Below are 22,942 nucleotides of genomic sequence, written 5' to 3' on the forward strand. Positions count from 1 at the left end.
CCGTACGTTTTTTTTCACCATTCATTCCAATGGCTGGCGTCTATGTCACGTGATCTTCACATTTCTCCCTGCAGAAAAAAAAAACATGGCCGAACTTCGTTTTATTCTCGGTGTAAAATGCCTATTTTAAAGTTAGTTTGGCCATTAAAATGCGTTTTGATGTCATTTGATGCGAGAAATATAAGTTGTTATTTCAGATTATGTGTGCAGTGGATGTACATGATCCTTAGTTTGCTAGTTATTATGAAGATTACTTCAGGAAATTGTGTCTATACAACGTTTTCATTGTTACCAAGGTGGTTGCTAGGGACGCTGCTATCGATATTATTTCTGTTATGTTGTGTAAAATGGTGTTATCTTTATTGCTACCCCCTTCCCCGTCAATGTTGGTCCACAGCGCAAACGTATTAGTTTAACAAAATCCGCAATTGTGGCATAGTGTGGTGCCGAGAGATGGGAGTCGGAGGCGGGGTATCAAAGGTACAAGCTAGACTTTTATTTAGCAAAATCAGACCGGCGGAGACAGGAAGTCCGGCTCACTAAAATGTCCGTGCAGAACAATACCCTAACCCATAGATCCGTGGGTGATTAATGTCAATCACCACAATAGATACGTTATTTTCCCCTGTACAATTCTCAATTTACTCAACAATAACACATAATTATCCTTGTGTTTATTTATTTGTTTGATTAATAAACACAAGTTGGAGTCCGTCAGGACCAAGGATCTGAGCAGCTCATTTGCTTTACAGAATATTACACCCGGAGGTAAGTATTCTCTCCGCTTCGCTTGGCAAACCCCGTGATAGTCCTCAGCTCTGTGATTGGAGAGTGTACTTCGAGGGTTAAGCGCCGAACAGCACTTTGAAATGGGATGGAACCACGGCAGACTGTCCAAAACTGGATTTGAACGGGTCCACCCCGTCCCCCCCTCCGTCCCCAGAACTACACATGCTGGCTATTGTGTTTTGCAACATGTTCTCTATCTATGGCACGTCTCTACTAGGATTTGTAGTTTTAAAAGACGTTTTCATATTTCCCATAATAAGAAGTTGCCAGTATTAAACTGTGTACATCCCTGGAGGTTTAGGGGATAGGAAACACTCAAATTTAAAACATATCATTAATAAATGGGTGAAAATTGCTTGTGCCCATAATGGGCAGCATTAATATATACCCACATGACAGCTAAGGTCAGAAGAGCTTTATTTAACAGCTGGTCTTATGTTTGTGACCCCTCCTGTTGTTAATTGATAAGCCTGAAACATGCACTTGTCAAGGTTCAGAGGCACATTTTGGAAATATGGCAGTAGCCATCGATCATCTTAAGATAAGATATACTTTATTGATCCCAAGTTGGAAACATTTGCGTTATATCAGCATGTGTAACAGTTGTAAATATGCAGTGGTGTTTATTTGTAAATCATTTAGTATAATCACACAAATTCTGTGTTTCATATTTAATAATTCTGTGTTCTTTATTTATTGATTGTTCATTACCTGACAAGGCGGGAGATGAAAAACTTGGGTCGCAGGTTCCTCAACAGTGCATCACAAGACATCTATCAATATGTGTGTATACCTCCACCATTAAACTGTCATATTCTGCACATTTCTTATACTATCTACATACATCTTATATAAGAGTATAATACATATGTATAATATCAGTTAAAATAAGTGCTTCAACATAGTTAACATTGCTGGAGGTATACACAAAGTTTTTAATTCATTGCAGAACAACACCGTATATGTCAATAAGCCTTAGAAAATCTTGAAATCTTGAAAGGGATGTGCAAAATAGTCATTATATACAGTCTTTAATTAACTATTAGTAGAGAATAACGAATAATGAATATACTTTATAGGGATCCTATTAATATCTAATAATAAAAATAATGAAATGCAATAACATGCTTTAACCACCAGGTGTCCCTTTCTATCAGCTGTGCACCTTTATGGTGTAAATACAGCCTATCTAGTATCTACCAATTGGATCAAATATAAAAGTCAGCCGAATTAGTGTTGATCCTGCAAATAGACGTATTGTGTGAAAAAAAAAATGTAAGATGTTGTTTAACTGCTGATATATTTATGATCCACGTCACGTTTTCAGTGTTGGCGGCAGTTCCTCATGTTTGTCTAGAAGTCTTCTCATCAAGGCTCTATATAATATATCAGCAATTAAACAACATCTTACATTTATTTTCACACAATACATCTCCTTACAGTATCAACAGTACAATATTTTAACATAATTATATATATTTCATTTATTTCACATTTAAATAAAGCAATTAATTCGGTTAACAATTTGTTAGTTTTTCCCTTTAAAAAATAACAAAAAGTAAATACAAGAATACGTTAAAGTACCAGATTGATAAGCAGTATCGATAAGACTAGTACCGTAGAAAACCTTAACGATACCCATTCCTAGATATTACACAAGTAAAGTAAGAGAGTGAAATGTTGCTTTACGAATTTCAACACTTGATCCTGTCACATTGATTCCAATTTCAGATAGACCTACCTGTATTTGCCTAACTGAATTGGTTTAAAGAGAGAAAACATTTTGACTAAAAGTTGACTAAAATGTAATTTTTCATCGACTAAAAGTAGACTAAAACGTTTTGAGTTTTTGTCGACTAAAACTAGACTAAAACGTTTTGAGTTTTCGTTGACTAAAACTAGACTAAAACTATGAAGGATAGGAATGAATAAAATGTGACTAAAACTAATAACCATTTTCGTCTAAAGACTAAGACTAAATCAAAAACAGCTGCCAAAATTAACACTGTACCCCTCCTCACTGTTTATTCATCATTCAATTCATTCTATATTTTATTCTGTAGATTGTGAACAATACTTTTCACTTTACTGATTTTTGCACTCCTGGTTAGAAGCTAAACTGCATTTTGTTGTCTCAGTAAACCTGTAATATGTGCAATAACAATAAAGTTGAATCTAATCTTGAGCAGGAACAAATGTATTTACTTAGTACATATCTGACATTAACGATTAAACACATGTGTGCATTCTTTATAAATGCAAACCGAGTCAAGCCGACTCCGGAGGTGGCGGTACGCACCTTAAAGTTGTTTGCAATCCGCAAAAAAACCGAGAGAAGAAGAAGAAGAAGAAGCCGACTCCGAGCTGTCCGACTTCAGGCAGCTTTTTGAGACCTCCCCCGGCTGCGATCGGCTATTCTCGTATACTTTCTAGGCGAGCCGCAGCTCGTCTCAAACAAGCCTAGTCTCACAGGAGGAACCGCTGAAAAGCTACACTTCCAGCGATTCCGCGGATATCGGAATCATATTTCTACTCCGTATAATCAAAAATATTAATTACGTAGATTATGCACATCTGGATGCGCCAGCGCGTCCACCGACTCCAGAGGGTTTTAGACACCCTCCTTACGTTGTGGAAACCTTAAATTCCCATAATAAATCAGTTTGATCTTTATTGATGGTATTTCGTGGAAATATTTGTAAACGTTTTGCTAAAAGCTTACTATCTTCAGGTCAGAATTTAACAAGTTTATGGGTCTAATTTTTTCACATTTGTTAGAGTATTTGGTTTTGGTAATAAAATGATTAAGTTACTGTTCGTTGAGGTTGGAAAACTGCCATTCTTAAAAGCCTCTGATAACATTTCAACTAGAGGTGTAAGCAATTTGTTTTTGAAATATTTAATACAGATCAATTGGAAGAGCATCTGGTGTGCCCAATCTCGTCCTTGTTCATTTCTAGCTCTCTTCTTTATGTTCCCTTTGGATCATTAGGTGCGTTCACACCTGCCTTGTATAGTCCGGTTGAATCGAACCCTGGTGCGTTTAGCCGCTTGGTGCGGTTAATTTGGGTCGGTGTGAACACAGTCCGAGACCTCTTAAGTGAACTAAACAACCGGACTCTGGTCCGCTAAAATAGGTGGCCTCGGAGCGCTTGCTTGCGAACTCTGGAGCGGTTCATTGCTGGTGTGAACGCAGTCCGCAGCAAAACAAAGGAAGCGCAGTATTTACGTGTCACAAGAACACGGATATCTTCAAAAATCTTGAGCGAAAGAGTCTTTCAAGACATCCGCGGTTGTTTAGTTAAAGAGTAAAGCAGAATTAAGTGTCGAACAGTGTCGTGTAAAGTAAAAATTCTCCGTCAGCTACATAGAAGTAAGAACACCTGTCGTCGGGAAACGCCTCTCTTTACTGCAGAACGTCTCTCAAGGATAAAGGCCCAGATACACCGGCCAGTCACCTGAGAAGTCGCCGACGCCGACACCGACACCGACTGTTGCGTCGCCGGACTCTCCTGCGTATTTGCCGACTTTGCGCACTGGAACACACCGCAAATCCGAGCCGAGCACGTATGAACTGCGCATGCGTGAGTGGCAATACCTCTCCTTACCAGCAGGCGGCGGTAGTTTGTATTCATCATTCAAAAGAGGCAACAACCGGAACCACCGGAAGACAGAGAAGAAGAACAGACTCCGTGATATAAACAAACAACAAATAGCGTTTTTCTTTCCATTTTCACTCTCGTCCATTGAAAACATGAACGAACAGGAGCTCTATAAACCGATGAGGTGAAATAGCCGTCCGTGTGTGTTCCATCTTCCATTTTAAATCATTTGTTTACCTCCCTCACTTCCGTTAACGCTTCTCATGGACTGATTCGCTAGCTGAACAGCCAATCAGTGTTATCCCTTTGTCCGACTTCCGGTGGTCTTCCCGACGCCGATTCAACATGTTGAATCGGCAAGAAAAGGCGTCAGGTCGGCAGAAAAGACCCGACGGTGCGGCGCACACCACTCCGAATAGGGCGTGCCCACGCTCATGTTCGGCCCGACTCCCATTTACTGCCGATTTCGGGCCGGTGTATCTGGACCTTAATGTGCAGCGGCGCGGTCATTATGGGGAAAAGAACACCTTGATGCCGATCTAGATCCCTCCGCTTCGCGTCGGGCTCCTGATCAGCCTGTCGGTGTTCTTTTCCCCATAATGACCAAGTCGCTGCACATTATCCCGCTTATTACATGGCCACATTCTCAACAAAGTAATGACATGACTCCCAATATTAATTGAAATGCTTTTGTGGATTTAGAAAATGATTTTATTGATTTAAAAAATAGTTGTATGTATTGATTTAAATTCACATGCATCCGCTAAGAAAAATAGTCCGTTGTTACTGTTTGAACTAACGTAGCAACGGCAGGAACTGCTTCGATAGCGTTTTTGAGGAGCTTTTTGATAAAAGATTTGAAAACATTGTTGCTTGCTTTAAAAGTAGCACAATTCATTATGTCAAACCTTGGAAAGTATCTAGATATCCCTGCCCTAATGCCAAAGTAACTGGCAACTGAATATGTGTCGCCGTTTGATGTCTATGTCTGGACCGCTGCGTAAAAAGGAGGGTTTCTGCCCGTTACTTATCCGCTGTTTTCTTGTCGCTCTTGTCTTGTCAGTTAGAAAAGCAAAGCAAAACTGTATACAGTTAAATCGAACGGACTTGTTTGTGTAGATGTGAGTGTCCTTAACAACGGTCAATAAGTCCTTGACAGCGGTCTGTCTGTTCTGTATTAACAACGTGTCACGTGTTCTGAATTGACCAATCAGAATCGAGTATTCAACTAAGCCATGTAATAATGTTTTTTAACGGACGTTGTCTGATTATATAATCATATGCGCGGGCCGCTAGTGTCTGTTGATCTCCAGATTAACAGCAGCATGGGAATAACCTGCCGAAAGTGCCGATGCTCCATGGCGGATTTGGCGGAGGCTCCGCAAGAAATTGCCGGGATTTGCGTTTTTACCCCCTTAATGTCTGACCAATGGTTGAACAGCATTTCAGAGCACATGACTTGTGTTTAAAGTTTATAGTCTGTTTGAGTTTGCCCGTGTGAACGCAAACCAAACCTACTGAAAAATGAAACAATGTAACAAACTGTGGTCTGGTGCGCACCAGAGAGCGGACTATTAGGTGTGAATGCAAATCTATTCATGTTTAGTACATTAGTTTCATTTTTTATATTATAAAGATCTTTATATTAGGCCTAGTCAAGATGCACCATTCATTTCTGTAAGATCCACAACAATCCGACCATTGGAATGGTTGTTAGTGATGTTTTGGATTCTAGTTGTTTAATCTGCCATGCTAGTGGCTAATGCCTGATTTATCAGCTTTTTCATAGAAAGTTAGTTTCAGTCTTAAAAGACTATAGGCAGCCCTAAAAGCTGACAGTTGATCATATTCAGCTCTCAAAATTAGTAACTCACTTTCCAGTTGAGGATTGCTTTTCTCAAACACTTCTTCCTGAAGAGTTTTAGTTTTGTTTGCCAATCTTAATATCTCCTCTCGCATCTTTGACCCTGTATAACTAATGATTATGTCCTCTCAGGAAAGCGTTAAAAGCTTCCCATCTCGTACAGGCAGAGGTTTGTGTAGTATTTATTTAAAAGAACTCGTCGATCTGTCCTCCTATATATTTTACGAATTCTTCATCTTGCAGCCATTTTTTGCACCAAATTTGTGTACGCAATTCTGAGGAAATCAAAAAGTAATCTATTCGAGAGAATTTCTTGAATGTGTTAGAATAACAGGAATACCTTTTGCAAGTGGTTTCAATTCTCTCCATATATCTAATAGCTTTAATTCTTTAATTCAACAATGTATAATCTATACAGTATATCTGTTGAGAAGTAGGCTATTGTGTAATAAATAAAGTATATGAAATCTACTCTAAGTAAAGATCATTGATGTAAAGTTGGCTCATCTTACCTTTCAGGTTCTGAGAGACGGAGTCCATTCTGTAGAGCCTTTATGAGACAATAGCATTATTATAAAGAAATGCACCAAAAAGTCAAGATGAGATCGCCTCCAAGATAAGTAAACTAGTGAAAACTTCTCAGTCAGATTCTACAGAACATGATCTTCACTAGAGGAAGACATATTGGAGGGAAACATATCTGTAAATTAAAAAAAATCTGATCTGAATAAAACAATCAGAAAAACAGTGTCACATCCAGCGTCAGCTGAGGAGTGGAGACAAGAGGAGGAAGGTGTTAGTACGTACACGTACGTACACACACACACACACACACACACACACACACACACACACACACACACACACACACACACACACACACACACACACACACACACACACACACACACACACACACACACACACACACACACACACACACACACACCACCAGCACTACCGTTTTACAGATGCACTGACAACCCATTTTCTTTTTCCACCCCTGCTTGCACACATCACCTCTCCTTGCTTGCACAGTTTCTGCACGCACACTTCCTGTTCCATGCTGTGAGTCACTGTTGTCGTAAAGGTAGAGACGACTGACGGTGTCAGAAGCCTCCAACCTCCAACACTTGTAGGAGTCTGCAGTTTCACTAAGTTCAGCTTCAAACTGTCAACACACTGAATGCTTTATGGGGATACACAGATATTAATTAATTACAGGAGTTAAAGAAGAACCGTATTTCAGAAAATCATACAAGACCAACAGCTTGTTTATATGCGGGGCTTTTTCTAACCACCTGAAACAAACATTCGTGCAAATCATGCACCACAATCTTTCAAATGTGTATTTGAGTAAAGATTATCTTTGAGGTGTTGAAAAGTATAAAGAAGAGTGAAAGAAAATGTGTTCACTTTGTACAAGGGCCAAGGCATATTTATCTAATAATCACTTACAATGTACTTTTCTTATTGGATGTTGTCTGTGAATCTGAGTTTAACACAAATTAGTTGGATTCATGAGAGAAGAACTGGTTAAGAAGTAAATCATGGTCAAGTGTGCAACCTAACAAGTGTGAGGTGGAGTTTGAAGCCCTCACAGTATATTTACACTGAGCTGCAGCATCTGGAATCCTAAAGTAAAAGCTTTGACCTGAGGAGTTAGGAAACTGGATTAATTCAATGTCCAGTTATTTTCAGAACTGTCTTGACTCACATAATATCAGTGATTATGGGACTTTTTTTATCCCAAAATTAAACAAAGGGTCCCTGCGGGGAAATTAAACAGATGACTAGTCCGTCCCTGAAAAATGTCTTTGCACACGTTATTATTAATAATAATAATTACAAAAAAATGGATAAATGTTTTTATTTATAATTTTCAATTTTTATTTTGTAATCATCTCGCGACCCCCACTCGGGGTCTCGCGACCCCCCGGGGTGATTGGGCACATAAGGGGGGGGACACACACACACACATCTAGAGTAGGGGAGAGTGGGGTAAGTTGAGCCATTTTTTAGTTATGCTGTCCTCTAAGCAAGGAGAAATGACACATAGAAAAAATGAAAACACACACCTATAATTCAGGATGTCTCCTATCAATTGCTATGACAATAATTAATATTTGATCAAGGTTAGTGAAAATATTACTTCTTTAAAAAAAAAAGTTGTGTGGCTCATCTTGTTCCAGTGTAGGGGTAAGTTGATCCAGTTCAGCGGGTAAATTGAACCACTTTTCAAACCTGGGCATACCTACAAAAAATCTTAAAGGTAACTATAAACAATAAATAACAAACCAAATACAAGCTTAGTTTTTCAAATATTTTTTATATACATTTCGATTCAATTGAGTGATTTTTTTTTAACATGTTAAAAGGAAAAGTACTCATACAAATGGTGATACAATTTCATACATCTTACCAATCAAACAGAGGGTAAATTCAACTTTAAATGTAGCCTACAATGAGCTCTTATTATCAACTTGGCCTACTTTCATTAATTTTTCCATTGAAAAACTGGCTCAACTTACCCCAAGGCCCATGGTTCACTTTACCCCATAGCCACCATTTTAGAAAAAATAGCCTAGCATTACAATTCAGTCATCTTTAGCTTAATGATTCACATGGTTTAATACGCTGCCAACACATCAACATATATGTGTTTGAACCTGGATACTTTTTTTTTGACATGACAGCCAATATAGCTGACATCTAGAAAATTGACTTTGACAAGCAAAAAACGTTTTTTTGTAAAAATGTTTACTTACCAGACCACAATGAGTATCTCTCTTTTCACAGGCAATGAGAAATGGGTGGGGCTTGCATAATTTCTGGTCACTTGATTACAACTATAAGGCGTTGCCTGGTTACAGGGGGTGGTTCAACTTACCCCCTTCTCCCCTATGTATGTGTGTGTTTTATCTGATCCGGATGGTTACTAATTCCTATTCTTTATGGTGGTCATTTTTGACCGGGAACACCATGGGTGTTACAAAGTTGACGAAATCATCCAAAATTCAATGAAAGTGGTGATCAGCAATTGTACATGTTCAAATGTCTACTGTGAAGGATATCATAAAGCCTTAATGCAATCAAATGTAAAAACAAAAAAGTTATGATTGATGAAAATAGTAAATCGGTCAGATTTGACCCGAAGACAACAGGAGGGTTGAAGGACCGCACATTTGAGTGATATTTACCTCCATCTGTTCCTGAACTCTATTGAGGGGAATCTGTTGCACCTGAAATGACAGCTGACGGCAGGAGAGAGAACAGATTGAAAATCTGAAAGCAGCATGATGAATGGGTATTGAGATGAAAGTAAAAAATGGACGCCCATACTCTGTGGATTAGATGCAGCTGGAGAATAAGAGAAATGAATGAATGTAAAGGTCATCTCTCTTATTGAACATTTAGCTTCATACAATAGATGACACTGCCTCCATCCCTACAGTCTATATACAAACAGAAAACATATTGGATAATATCAGAGCCATTGTGTGCTATTAATAGTATAAATAAAAAGTGATGCGGCAGACATGGGCACATGGGATGATTTTATTCTTTATCAGCTGTACAGTGTCTCATCTTCCATAATGACATGACTAAGGTTTCTCCTGTTCTCTCAGTCTGAAAACAGGGATGTGTTAAACATCTTTAAAACTTTTCTCTTTAATTTATTCTGCCAAAACAAATAAGCAGTGTGCAAACAAAAAAACAATGCTGTTGTTGCTATGCAAACAGTCTTAACATCCATCTCCCGTCCGTCCGCCTGCAGAACATAATGATAACGATGATGACGATGATGACGATGATGACAGGACATTTTATTCTCCTTTTACAGAATGACATGTATCTCAGACCACAGTCACACAATTGTTGTTTGTTTAAAGATTCTTACAAAATGTTTACTATCTTTCTGTTGCAATGGTTATTTACAGTGCTGGGCTGATCTAACCAATGGTTCTATGTAACTATAACATGTTATAAAAGGAAGGCCACATTTAACCATCAGAGCCTGTGGTCACACTTAGAAGAAATACCTCTGGATTTACATCTTCAGACGACTCAAATCATACGGTGATCTCTTTGTTCTAACCTTGATTCAGATGATTTTAAACCTTTGTTTTGCATAAATCAGGGACATGGAGAGGACATATCTCAGTATCAGCATTAAGCAACTACAAAATGATCAGAAATGAAAAATGTCAAAGTAAAAACTGTTTTGTATCTGAACACATCTTTGAACAACAGAAAACACTCAGAAACTGATAGTGGTTCAGATGAGTTCCATCCAGTTTGGCTGGTTAGAGGGGCTCATCTGGTGGAGGACAGCCTGATGGGAGGGAAACAGACAGGACATGAGTGACCCCAACATGTTAACCATTGAAATGAAAACCTCGATGTCCCTTTCACCAACACATCTCCCAATCAGTCATTTATACATATTAGGATAAATCAGAACGCAAATGTGTATTTACATGCAAAAACACCTGCCACAGTTTTTGATCATAGATTATTTAGATATTCTTAACAATCTGGTTTAGAATACCTGTTCCAAAAGCAATGTTAATTGGGGATTGAATTAATTTAAAGAAAAAATAAAGAGCGACTGGTATTAAACCTTTTTCTCAGGTCTCCCTTGAAAAAGAGATCTATGATCTCAAGGGACAATCTGGTTAAATAAAGGTTTGAAATCATGAAATGTTCGAGAGTGTTTCTGTCTATTACTTGAAGTGAAATATGATTGAAATGCATAGACATAATTTCATGTGTTTTGGAGTATTTGGAATGTTCAAGATCACGACTAGGGTACAGCGTTTTGCCAACTAAATCATTTTCAGTTTCTTTAAACAAACTACCTCTGTCAAAGCTCGGAACACGAGGAGGACGAACATTAACAATTCCTTCGAGCATTGAGGTCAGCCAAAATAAAAACTGTTGAAAAAGAATGATGTTGTTGATGGGGAAAGTGAATCAACTTTGACAGTGTGAATGTCAAAAAGATGAAGTAGAAAGCTGAATCATTCTATATCACTGACTTCTGTTCATTTATATGGATCTGCACGTTTGCTCATGAATGAAGAAAAATCCCCGTAACTTCATTCTATAAAAGCCTCAATATTGAAATACCAAAACATGGACAAAGTGTTAAACAAGCCAAAAATATACAGTCCATATGACTGAAAGCAAGGTGTTTCTCAACCCAAGTACCATATACTACATTTCATTAGGAAAAACTACATTTAAATCTATATATACAAATATAAATGCTGGGAATTTGCTATATCAGCATAGTTGTAAGAACAGCAAGCAGGAAATCAAAGTGAAATGTGATCAAATCATTCTCAGAGCTGAGCAGTAGCTGCAGAGTTTGGTTAGAGACTGACAGGAAGTGGCTTTGGGTAGAACAAAGTATTAAATACACGATGATTCATTCAGAAGACATTCAAACTGAAATAAGAGCAGAGCAGCCTGGGAGGACATCTGTGTGAGCTTTGCTGTGTGTGTAACTGAGACCCACAAACATCAGTGTGTCGTGTACATGGATGTGAAGTTATTTTAGTGCGTATTTTAGTGCGTATTTACGTGCGGCTTCCCTTCTTTTGCATGGTTGGTTTAGCAGCCACTTTAATGGCCACCATTAGGATCTGCCGTAGGTGCTATATAAGGGGGAGGCCGGGGGGGTGGAAATGTTTATGTGTTTGCCAGTTTCACTCATGGTCCGGCGTGGGGGTTCACCGGTCCATCATGCTGAGGATCATCTCTGGCGTCAGGTCTCCGTTGGCGGCGACCGCTGTCTCCTCGTTCACAGCCAGCTCCACAGTCTCCACCCCCCCCCCGTCCAGCCCCTCCACCGTCAGGGCTCCCTCCTGCTCCAGGGGCGCTGCAGAGCCGTCGCCCTCTTCCTTCTTCACGATGATGTTCTCCACCGCTCCGGTGCTCTCGTCCTCCACCTGAATGATGGCAGCAGCTGCAAGCACAAAGACTCACCTCAGAGCTGCGCCGATATTCGGTTTATTTTGTCTTTCATGTCAAGACTAAGATTAAAGCATTACTTTACCAGCTAAATAAAAAGGAAATGTAATGCCTGAACCTTTGCCAAATCACAGGTCAGTACCATAATGCTGGAATGAAAGACATTTTCTTTCTGCATTCATCAAAACGCTGTGTATGTTGTCATAAAGCATTGGAATGGGCCTCTAGCTGAGATCAAACGTGCACAGACTTGTATCTTTTTGCCATGGTGCAAAAAAAATTGATATTTGGCAACCAGTCTTGTCAACATTAACCTGATTGTTCTTTGATTTTTAAATTGAAATAATTGTTAAATTCTAGATCCGTCTGTATAAGTGTTAGTCTGATAAAGACTATGTTGTGTTTTTAAGATCATTGTTACGCGTGTACCTTCCGAGGACATGGGCTAATAGCTGAATCTAATCATTTGCCTTGTTTAATTAAGACACACTAATCTAATCTAAAACAGGAAGAATGGATGCAGGAGGGCAGCAAAGATATGTAGTTCTACAGTAGACTGACACACATAATAACAACTCTTGTATACAACGTCCGTTCTGAAAGCTTTTCCCAATAGATCACTACAGACTGCCTTTGTTTGTGTAATGTACGGTTCAGCAAATTAACATCCAGTCTGAAATGTTTAGGTGAATGGTTATCACCAGCTGCATTATAGTGATAGTTTCAGTCAGCAGTGTGTCCCTGACTGACAGGAATCACACTAAATATAGAATTATGGTTAGATATATCTATACAGGGTATGTGCTTTTACAGAACATATACATTATATAACACCCCCCCACCCATAGACTAAATGCATCCCGTATCCCGTGAAACTTCTCAATTTTCTTGTCCAATCACTTGCTCTCACCAGAAGCGGCAGCCTTGGCAGCCACCTGGGCAGACTTGCTGGGTGTTGGGGGCTTGAGGGTGTTCTTTGGGGGTCGGCCTCGTTTTCTCTTGACTGGTGGCTCGTCAGGAGCCGGGACTGGGATGGCAGCAGGGGCCTGGTCCAGTTCCATGTCCTCTAGCTGCTCCTCTCCTTGTAGCAGTTCTTCTTCCTCACCCTCACCCTCGTCCTCCTCATCCAGTTCTCCATGATCCTCCTCTGCATGACAGCGAAATAACACAGTCAGATGTCGGATAAACGAATGAGAAAAGAGCAAATGCAGCACCATGCCCGCAACTGCGTGCAATATAAAATTCTCACCGCTGTCATCCTCATCTCTCCTGGTCCTCATCTTCCTCTTCCTTCCTCTCCTCCCTTTCTTCGGGGTTGGAGATCCATTCTCGGCATCATCCACCTCACCGTTGCAGTTTTCAGAGTGGCGAGCCATGGTGTTCTACAAGAAAATACTTTTAGATGGGCTGCTGGCTGTTATTAAGCCAATAGAGTTCACTTCAGATGGGAGTGTGTTTACCCTGCGAGTGAAGGTCTTGCTGCACTTGGGGCAGACGAAGGCGGTGGGGACGAAGTTGGGGTCGTGGTAGCGTCTGAAGTGCATGTCCAGCAACTGCTTCTGTCTGAAGGTCTTCTCACACTGGCTGCAGGCGTACGGTTTCTCTCCGGTGTGGGTTCGGCGGTGCATGACCATGTGACGCTCCTGGAAACAGAAGCATGGGGCACATTTGAAAAATAAAGTTACACATTTGAACAAAGAGAACAAAACTTTTTATTTTATACAGAAAACATTTTGGTTTGACATGAAAAGGTGAATATGAGTTTTCAGTGTTACAGCCTTCATATACAGGTATTTACTTTTAGATCTGTTAAAAAAACAACGTTGTGTTTGAACCCACACATACACTGTCTGCACAGTTATTAGGAAAGTTGTATTTTTCAGGATTTATTTTATTATTGAACAACTACAGTGCTCTCGGTCATTCCAAAAGGTGAATAAACTTCAAACCTAAATATTTAGGAAAGTGGAGTTTTGGCTTTCTTTGGAGAATATCTCTGTGTGCACAATTAGTGGGCAACTATTAGTGTACAGTATGAATATGCAACTGAATAAAAGATAAAACATATCCCATCCCACTTCATCTGTTAGTGAGAATAATAAAACAAGCAACTCAAAATGTACAAATAAATATTTCTGACATTTCAAAAAATAAAATCAGTGACCAATAGAGTCACCCTTATTTTCAATAACAGTCACAAGCCTTCCATTGGTGGAGTGTCTCAGTTTGTTGATCTGTTGACTATCACCTGTTGCCGCAGCAACCACCGCCTCCCAGACAGCACTGCAGGCTAATGGCTTCCTGGTGGCTTCACGTTTGATTCTTCTCAGATCTTTGGCAGTTATTTGCGTCTATTCTCTCAACACGTTTCTTGCCACCCTGTTGACTATTTGCAACAAACTTTTGAGGGTCTTCTGAACACGCCTCAATATCTTTGTCATTTCAAGATTGCTGCACCCCTTTGAAATATTTCATGTTTTTACAATTTTGGAGTTAGTTAAATAAATAGTTTGGCCCATTTTGCCTGAGGATAAGAAGCTGCCTAATAATTATGCACACATTGATATAGGGCAGGGGTGCCCAACCAGTCTATCGCGATCGACCGGATATTCCCAGTCGATCGCGAGATGTGTCTAAAAATAGAACAACAATATTCAGTTTTATCGTTAATGTCCTATAACATAATCTTCCTGTTCCAGAATAATGCACTTGAACGCATCAAAGCTTTGTGATTGGCCGACGTGACCCCATGTGTCGGGGCGTGGCTCGTGGGCAGTGCACTAGTTCGCTGACGTTGTCCGTGTCAACAGGAGTGACAGTCCGCTCACACACAAGACCGCGATTATGGCAGAAGCAAAAAAACAAAAAAGCCCAAAATATATCATTTTCACTCACTTATCGGAGGATGATTATTTTTGTATCAATTCCAATTCAAAGTCCATCTGTCTCATCTGCAATGCGAGCGTGGCTTTATCGAAGAAGGCTAATTTAGGAGCGGCATTTCAAAACGGTGCACAAACGCTACGAGACGGAATTCCCTCCTAATTCTGCCCTACGCTCCCAAAAGGTGAGGGACCTGAAAGGACAGCTAAATGCACAGCAGTCCATTTTCACCAGGCCCAACAACAAGAGCAAGGCTGCTACCATAGCATGCGTGTCAGTCACGTTCTTGCGAAACACATGAAGTCTTTCAAAGATGGCGAAGTTTTGAAAGAAGCATTCCTGGAGGCTGCCGACGCGCTTTTTGGGGACAGTAAAAATAACAGTAGCATTTCAACAGGTTTTTGATATAATAAAAACTCAAGTTAGATACCGTAATTAATCAGCTGTAAGTTTTAGTTTGTTTGAACTTATTCATTATAATTATTGTACAAAATGTAAGAATGCAAACATTAAGATCTGTTCTGTTTAAATTGATTATAGTCTATTATCAATTCAGGTTATGAAACTAGTGTTGCTTGCATCCTATTTTTAAGGCATTTCTTTTTATACTCTACTAAAATTCAACAAAAAAAGGGTTTGATTCTATTAATTTTTTTTATTTTTTTATTGCACTTTGGCAGCAGATTCCTGTGTAGTTTCAGATCTGAGTTCAGTGTTTCCCCTAGGTTTACTGCCTTGGCAGGGTGCTGCTCGGGTATCCCCCGTAACAAAAATTATTGTTATTGATATCGTACAGTAACAAAGTATTTGTACATTAAAAAGTAATAAAGTACAGTGTTACACTGTACTGTATTCAGTGTGCGAAAAAGCACGCGTCCCACCGTCCGGGACGTGTTATTTACAATATCGGACAAGTAGATCTTTCAATTGACTTGTCCGGTGGACAAGTGACGTTTTTCGCCCTCATTTATTCACAAATTATTGATACATTCAGTTTACAAAAGGCAGAACTCGTTTTTATTCCAGTGAACACAACTTTTGATCGCAAATCAATAGGGATGTAACGATACCAAAAACTCACGGTACGGTAATACCGCGATAACAAGTCCACGGTACGATATTTATCGCGATATATTGAAGAAAAAATAATAATAATTACACTTTTTTTTTTTTACTCCAAAATGTTTTCTTTATTAAATAATAAATCTGATTTGTACAGCATTTTAGTATAGTAGTTCATTTAAGGTGTCAAAACAGTAACAGACTGGAACAAGAACAAGTACTACCAAACAAAAGTATGCATTTTCTTTGTGCAAATAATCAAGAACATTCAATAATCTGACCCTGCAATAAAATAGATTTTAAGTAACTCAACTCAAACTCTCTGTCACTCAATCATCAGACAGGTTTTTTTTCAGGAAGATGAGCATGTCAACATTTCCAGGTAGAAGCTGGGATCTTTGGGCGTTTACAATATCCCCTGCTGTGGAAAAAACTCTCTCACTCGGCACTGATGTGGCTGGGACAGAGAGATATGCTTTGGCCATGGGGGACAGCAGTGGGTAACACTTTGCATTGTCTCTCCACCACTTGAGAGGAAAGTCAGAGAGTAAAATAGAGGTCGCTTTGCGGTACAAGTCAATTTCAGCCTCGATACCAGTGTTGTGCTGTGCGACGTGCACTTCTTTACTGAAAGACTCCCTAAGGAGATCTTCGAGTGCTGTCTTTTTGGAAGGAGGAGATTGTTCCTCAGCGTCATGTGCTCTTTCCCCTTCTGTTTCACTAGGGTTCTATGCAAGCAAGCAGAGGTAGAAAAAAACCGTCTTATCTTTCTTTTCACAAAAACAACAGAGGCAAACACACCTTACGTTATCTGAAAAAGTTACAGAGACAAAAAGAATATTTAAATATGTACCTGGTTCTGCATCTGTGTGGCTTTCAACTACAGCCTGTCGAAAACGTCCTCCCTCTGACTGTCGGTGACACCATTTATAGATTTGCCTGTCCCACTGTCTTGGCCAAACTTGACCCACTCTACCATGCTGCACTGCGTTATATATCAAATGCACCCTATAGGACTCATCATTGCACACTGTATAGCCTAACTGGATGGTCCTCACTCACTATGCGTAGGATGCAGCATTGGTTTTTATTAATGTATAAAGCCATTTTAGGAAATCTTCCACTCTACATATGTGCCAGATTTGCTCCAGTTTGTGACTTTTACAACCTCAGATCCAGTGCCTTGATACGGTTCCAGGTTCCTGCTGTGCGGACTGAGGCTGGAAAAAGGAGTCTCTTTTATTATGGTCCTTGGTCTTGGAATGACCTTCAATCACGCCTCAAACTGACGGCACTTGTTTCTATAGCCTGTTTTAAATTGAAGTTGTCAGAAGTCCTTACCACCAGCTGCTCTTGCAGTAATAAGTAGTGCCTTTCTTACTGTCCTAATGTGCACAATGTAGTAACTGCTTTTTTTCGTCTTTTGTTTTCTTAGTTATGTTCTCTGTATTTTATATGTTTGTGTTATGTGTTATGTGTAACGTTGCTGCCTTCTTGGCCAGGTCAGCATTGTAAATGAGATTTTATCTCAATGCTTTTTATCTGGTTAAATAAAGGTTAAATAAAAAAAATAAAAAAAATAAAAATTTAGCTGGTGCAAGCTCCGGAACCGGGGGTCCAACGCAGTGCTCTCTTGCAGAAACTTGTTTTGCTCCCCATGGTATCTGTCTGTAAAGTCCTTCAGTATGGCTCCCTTCATTTGGGCGATGTTGGAAGAGTCCTCATCGCACTGTGCCAGGCTTTGATCTATCATGTGCTTGAGGGGCACAATGAGAGAGACTGTAGGTCGAGACTTATCGCACAGCGGTTGCTTTTTTCAGCGGTGAAAGAAGCCGAACCATGTCCTTGGCGTCCGTGATGTCAGCTGGTTCAAGAGTGTCTATCTCGCGAGCGTTACGCCTGACTTCAGCACTGAGTAGCGTTGCAGCGATAGCTTGTTGTTGCTCCAGGTAGCGCTCGAGCATGTCAAGTGAGCTGTTCCATCTTGTGACCACATCCATGATGAGTTTATGCGCAGGCAGGTTTAACATTCCCTGTTTGGTGGCCAGCACAGCTGTGGCAGTTGAACTGCGGTGAAAAAACGCAGCTACACGCCTCACTCTACCAAGCAGACGGCTTGCCCGGTTTACGTTCAAACCCGCTTTTGAAGCGAGGTTTAAAGTGTCGGCAAAAAACTTTATGTGTGGGGAAAGACCGGCTTCTCTCACCGCTACATCCATATTCCTTGCGTTGTCTATTACGACAGCAATGCCTTGATTATTGTAGAGTCCCCACTCCAAAACAGCAGATTTTAACACCTCAGCAATGTTGAGTCCAGTGTGTGATGTGAAAAGAGCCCGCGTCTGTAAAACAAAACTTTTAATTTCCCATTCGCTGGTCATAACATGAGCCGTGACTGTAATATAGCTCTGCGTAGCTCGTGAATCTGTTGTTATTGAGATGCACTCTGCTTCTTTGAGGCTCTGTGTCACTTTAGCTTTTGTCTCTTGGTACAGAGCGGGTAGCACTGTTCGCCTAAAGTATGGCCGTGATGGAATGGCATACTTGGGCTCCAGCGTGTTTACTAACCTCCGAAATCCACTGTTGTCGACCACAGAAAACGGCCTTAAGTCTTTGGCCATGTACTCGCCGATGCACCTTGTTATTTCCTGAGCTCTTGGACTGTTCGGGGGAAGTGGCGCTCCAAATACTTCTGTCAGAGTCAGTTGGCCCGGCTTAGGCTTTTTCCTCACAGTAGGTTGTTGTGTTCGGAGCTTTTCTGGGTGGTGATGTTACAAATGACTTCTCATGTTCGATGTGTTTCCCGAATTGTAGGCGACCGTCGCCCGGCAGGATTTGCAAATAGTTTGGCGTTTGTCAGTTTGCTTTTCACCTTTGTCATTTCTTGAAACAGGAAAACCAAAATGCTGCCACACAACAGCTTTAAAAGTTGATGGAGCATCCTCAATTTCATAATTTTTATTTAGTTGGTCAGCACGTTCGTCTACTCCGTTCGCCATTTTCTCGTTGGGTCTGAGTGTGAGGGCGGGCTTGCACGCAAAGGATGGGAGTATTCTTGACTAGTATTATGGCATCCTCTGCTGTTCAAACAAAAACATTACAGTTTTTATTTACAGGGCGAGATATAAATGAATGAACGGTAATATCGCGGTAGATTTTTTCAGTCTCACGACGGTATTGAGCCGTTTCATTACCGCGATACCGCGGTATTCGGTATATCGTTACATCCCTACAAATCAAAAAAGGTAAGACGTAATTATTGTAATATTTTTAAAACCGGATGTTGTTTACTTTCTCTTTTCTGGCTGATAGCTCCGCAATTCGGGGTCCTACAGTGATGACATTACATGTGTGGAATCTGTGGAGTCTCAGCTTTAATCAGATATCTTGTTTGTGCATTGACGATAAGTAAAAAGGGTATTGCTACCGTGAGTGCTGTGCAAAAGTCTGTTAGCATTAATTATCATTTTTTCGCTCCATGCTAATTCAAAGGCTTGATATTACTCTTGTGTTTCTTTTAGCTAAAAATGGTTCATATTGTTAGTTAGCTGAGTTTCTTATCGTTAAAAGGGTATGGAACATTAATAGTTTCATAAATGTTAAGAAGCCCTGAGACATGGTCTCGTAAAAAAATGGTGGTGGGGGGTCCACTGGGGGACCCTCAGGCTTAAGAGGTTAACAGTCTCATCTTTGTCAACCTTTCTTATGTTCTTTCTTTAACACGTAATGAAGGTTATTAAGCGTTTTAGCTCCTGTGTTGTTAATATTGACCGCCATTTCCTTTATGAAGTAAAGCAGCCTCCCTGTCTGTATCCTCGCGCTGTCCTCACATCCCGGACCCCCAGACTCGGAGGAGCACAGGGATGTCAGTATTGTTTATGAAGCAGGGTATAGAACAGGGGTGCCCAACCTTTTTAGAACCGAGAGCTACTTTTAAAGTTGCGAGTCTGCCGAGATCTACCAGTCCAAATAACCGGAATCGAAAAGCAGTACCAGAATCGTTAAAATCCAAACGATACCCAACCCTATGTGTGATGCAGTAAAATCTTAACGCTCACTTACGTTAGCGGTGTCGTAAAAACCGTGGGAAAATGTAAAATACGATGGCGAAGAAGAAGATTCCTGTGGCCCCAATTTTTGTCCATTCTGGACAAGTGAAAAATGTATTCGGACAAGTAAATTGCCAAACTCACTTGTCCATGGACAAGTACTCTCTAAAAACTTTTTCTCACACTGGTATTACTTTTATTCAAACTGTATTCCCTTCTTATCATGTAGCCTACACTTCTTCCTTTCATTGATACATTTAAATCACCTGACTACAGCATATAACATACCTGCTGCAACCCTATGCTGCTGCTGCTGCTTCTCTCTGCCTCATCCTCTATTGCTGGAGGCAGCTCCACCTCATCTGATCTCTGATATGAAAGCAATTGTGTTATGATCATATTGAGCTATTGGTGTGAGTCTAACATTAAACAAGCAGTCTGCTTGTCAGACATTGCTGACGATACATTTTAAGTGGCAATTTGTTGAGTCACTGCCGCTAAATGCCGGTAGCATCAAGCTAGCAAATCCTGCATTAGCCTCACATCAACAGGTGTAGACAGAACATCCAATTATCCTGAGATAATTTACTGAATAAACCAACTCACATCTCCTGTCTTTTTTTTCACCCAACTCATTCGACTATTCTTCTGCTGGCGTTTCATTGTTGTTTTCTGTCAAATTCAATACTGTAGTTCAAAACCGCGGTACCTGCTCACCATCTGTGAGCTGTTTTTAGAATGCGCACGCTACGTTCGTTGTCACGTTCATTGTCGCGTTCGCGCGCGTCCACCTGGGCAGGCTGTGTGTGTCCTTCTCCAGTGACGATAACGGCTTGAGGTTAAAAAATAATAAACAAATTTGTGCTGGGGGGGACACAAACGGGAAGACAGCAGAGCTCGGGGCAATAATGCAGATTTGTTTGACTTTTTTTACACTTTGTTGTCTCTGATTGTGAGTGTGTGCATTCGTGTGTGTGTGCGTTGGTGCAGCCGGATTATGAGGACAATTCGCATGGATACTCACCAGCATTATAAGGACATTTTGACTTTTGAAGACAAAACTGGTGTCCTCACAAGTCGCGCAGTGTAGAATCACTTATCAACATGTAAATAAAACCCTCCCGCTTTTTCTCGCTATGTCCTAATAAACCGCCTATACATGATTTCTAGTGTATATTTGTGTGTGATCATTGTGTATACAACGCTCGTACAGCCGATTCATGGTATTGCAGTTTCATACACATTTCCCTCTCATTTTACACAAAATACGCGCTTTTCATTGGCTGGACACACCTGCTCACTGATTGGGCGGCTAAAGAGTCAATCAGGCAGGTTCTCATCCGGGATTGGCCAGCAGTCATCACGCGAGCAGGTTCTCATCAGGGATTGATCTTTCAGTTTTCGGTTAATGTCTAACCAAGAAACCGTAGCAGACAGTAGTACATGGCTGAGGAGATGGGTGAGGAGATCGTTGACGGCAATTCGGACTTGTAACCAAAACTGTTAAGTGATATTTGTTATCATGTATTTGAAACAAAACATAAGGATTTCAATGTTTGTTTGGTGGCCAGCTACAACCTAGCATCAAAACTGCAGCTGTTCGTTTATTACTTTGTTTTTCCGGCTCAGTGTACGCCACGGGGCATGCTCCCCATCGCTTTTCGTGTGTTTTAAAAATAGGATGAAGTTAGTCAGTTAGTTATTTAGTAAGTTAATCCTACCAAGACACTGCATTTGACTGGAAACGTTACATTAACCTTTAGCTCTGCTGTCAGTTAGCACAGTTTAGCTTAGCATCAACCACATGGTAATGACTTCCGCTTTACAACTGAATTAAATGCAATGTGATATTAAAAGGCTGACTATTTATTCCCACTCATGTGTGTTGATTACTAGTTATACTACTGGCCTGTTACTTTTTGAATAAATAATCGTCTTTAAAATGCTGCTAAGACAGATGTGTGCTGTGTGTTACTGTGTAGCTCTCACATCCGTGCAGCGGGCAGCCGTCATTCGGTTACAACGGAGCGGCTCCTCAGTGCATGATCTGTGCATGCATGGAGGAGCAGACTACCGTGTTTTGGAAATGAAACGTGCAGTATTTCATGCACCTGTAGGTTTCATGCACCTACATGCAGACGTAGCTGGTGACTGTAGGTGCACTGCCATCGGAGCACACCAGGACGACGTTCCGGGACTTTAAAAATGTTGTGCATTCTTATTAATGAACTACCATCTTTAATAGAACAGTGTATCATGCCTCATATTGAACCCCTCTTTTTTCTAAAGCATCTTTTTTTCCCCAAGAGATGTTATTGTTAACCATGTACATTAACTTAGCCTGTTCTCTGTTTTATTTTTTAGCAAGGATGATGCAAAGGAGCAGGAGAAAGACTGCTGAACAGGATGCAATAGAGCATATCATTCTGGGCAGAGACAAACCCTTCCTAGAGGCCAGGTTCATTAACACATTTAATGGTAAGCCATTCATCTCATACAGTATGTAGTATCAAAGACCGTATAGCATTGTTTCATCAATATGACCCTGACCTTTTAGCCATTGCTCTTAGGTCATCAGCCTCACGTATTTTCAACAATGTACGTTTTCAGGATATGTAATATGTAAATATGTGCCCCTCTCATCTAATCGATAGATCATTAATCATCATACTAAAGTGGCCGCTCAAACAGATATCTTAGCTTTGCTGAAGAAC

General features: G+C 40.4%; 2 protein-coding genes across 10 annotated transcripts in view; both read right to left on the reverse strand.

Annotated features, from left to right (window-relative positions):
* The window catches only part of carmil2 (capping protein regulator and myosin 1 linker 2), a 98,194-nt gene extending 91,183 nt beyond the window's left edge, over nucleotides 1–7,011 (reverse strand). Inside the window, exon 1 of the mRNA XM_079684777.1 lies at nucleotides 6,768–7,011. Within this exon, the coding sequence (XP_079540903.1) occupies nucleotides 6,768–6,795 (28 nt within the window). The 5' untranslated portion in view covers nucleotides 6,796–7,011. The remainder of the gene's footprint in view (nucleotides 1–6,767) is intronic.
* Nucleotides 7,012–9,791: 2,780 nt separating this feature from the next.
* Nucleotides 9,792–22,942, reverse strand: part of LOC307041402 (transcriptional repressor CTCF-like) — an 81,021-nt gene continuing 67,870 nt past the window's right edge. For 7 of the 9 annotated variants that reach the window (XM_079684780.1, XM_079684779.1, XM_079684781.1 and 4 more), the window contains 5 exons: nucleotides 13,695–13,877; nucleotides 13,484–13,616; nucleotides 13,145–13,381; nucleotides 11,998–12,229; nucleotides 9,792–10,591 (listed from right to left, as the gene is read on the reverse strand). In XM_079684780.1, the coding sequence (XP_079540906.1) occupies nucleotides 10,573–10,591; nucleotides 11,998–12,229; nucleotides 13,145–13,381; nucleotides 13,484–13,616; nucleotides 13,695–13,877 (804 nt within the window). In that variant the 3' untranslated portion in view covers nucleotides 9,792–10,572. Of the gene's footprint in view, nucleotides 12,230–13,144; nucleotides 13,382–13,483; nucleotides 13,617–13,694; nucleotides 13,878–22,942 lie in introns of all 9 variants that reach the window. The other 2 variants (XR_013808745.1, XM_079684786.1) reach the window with 2 other exon arrangements.

This window comes from Notothenia rossii, assembly GCF_949606895.1.
Source record: "Notothenia rossii genome assembly, chromosome: 5".
NCBI lineage: Eukaryota > Metazoa > Chordata > Actinopteri > Perciformes > Nototheniidae > Notothenia > Notothenia rossii.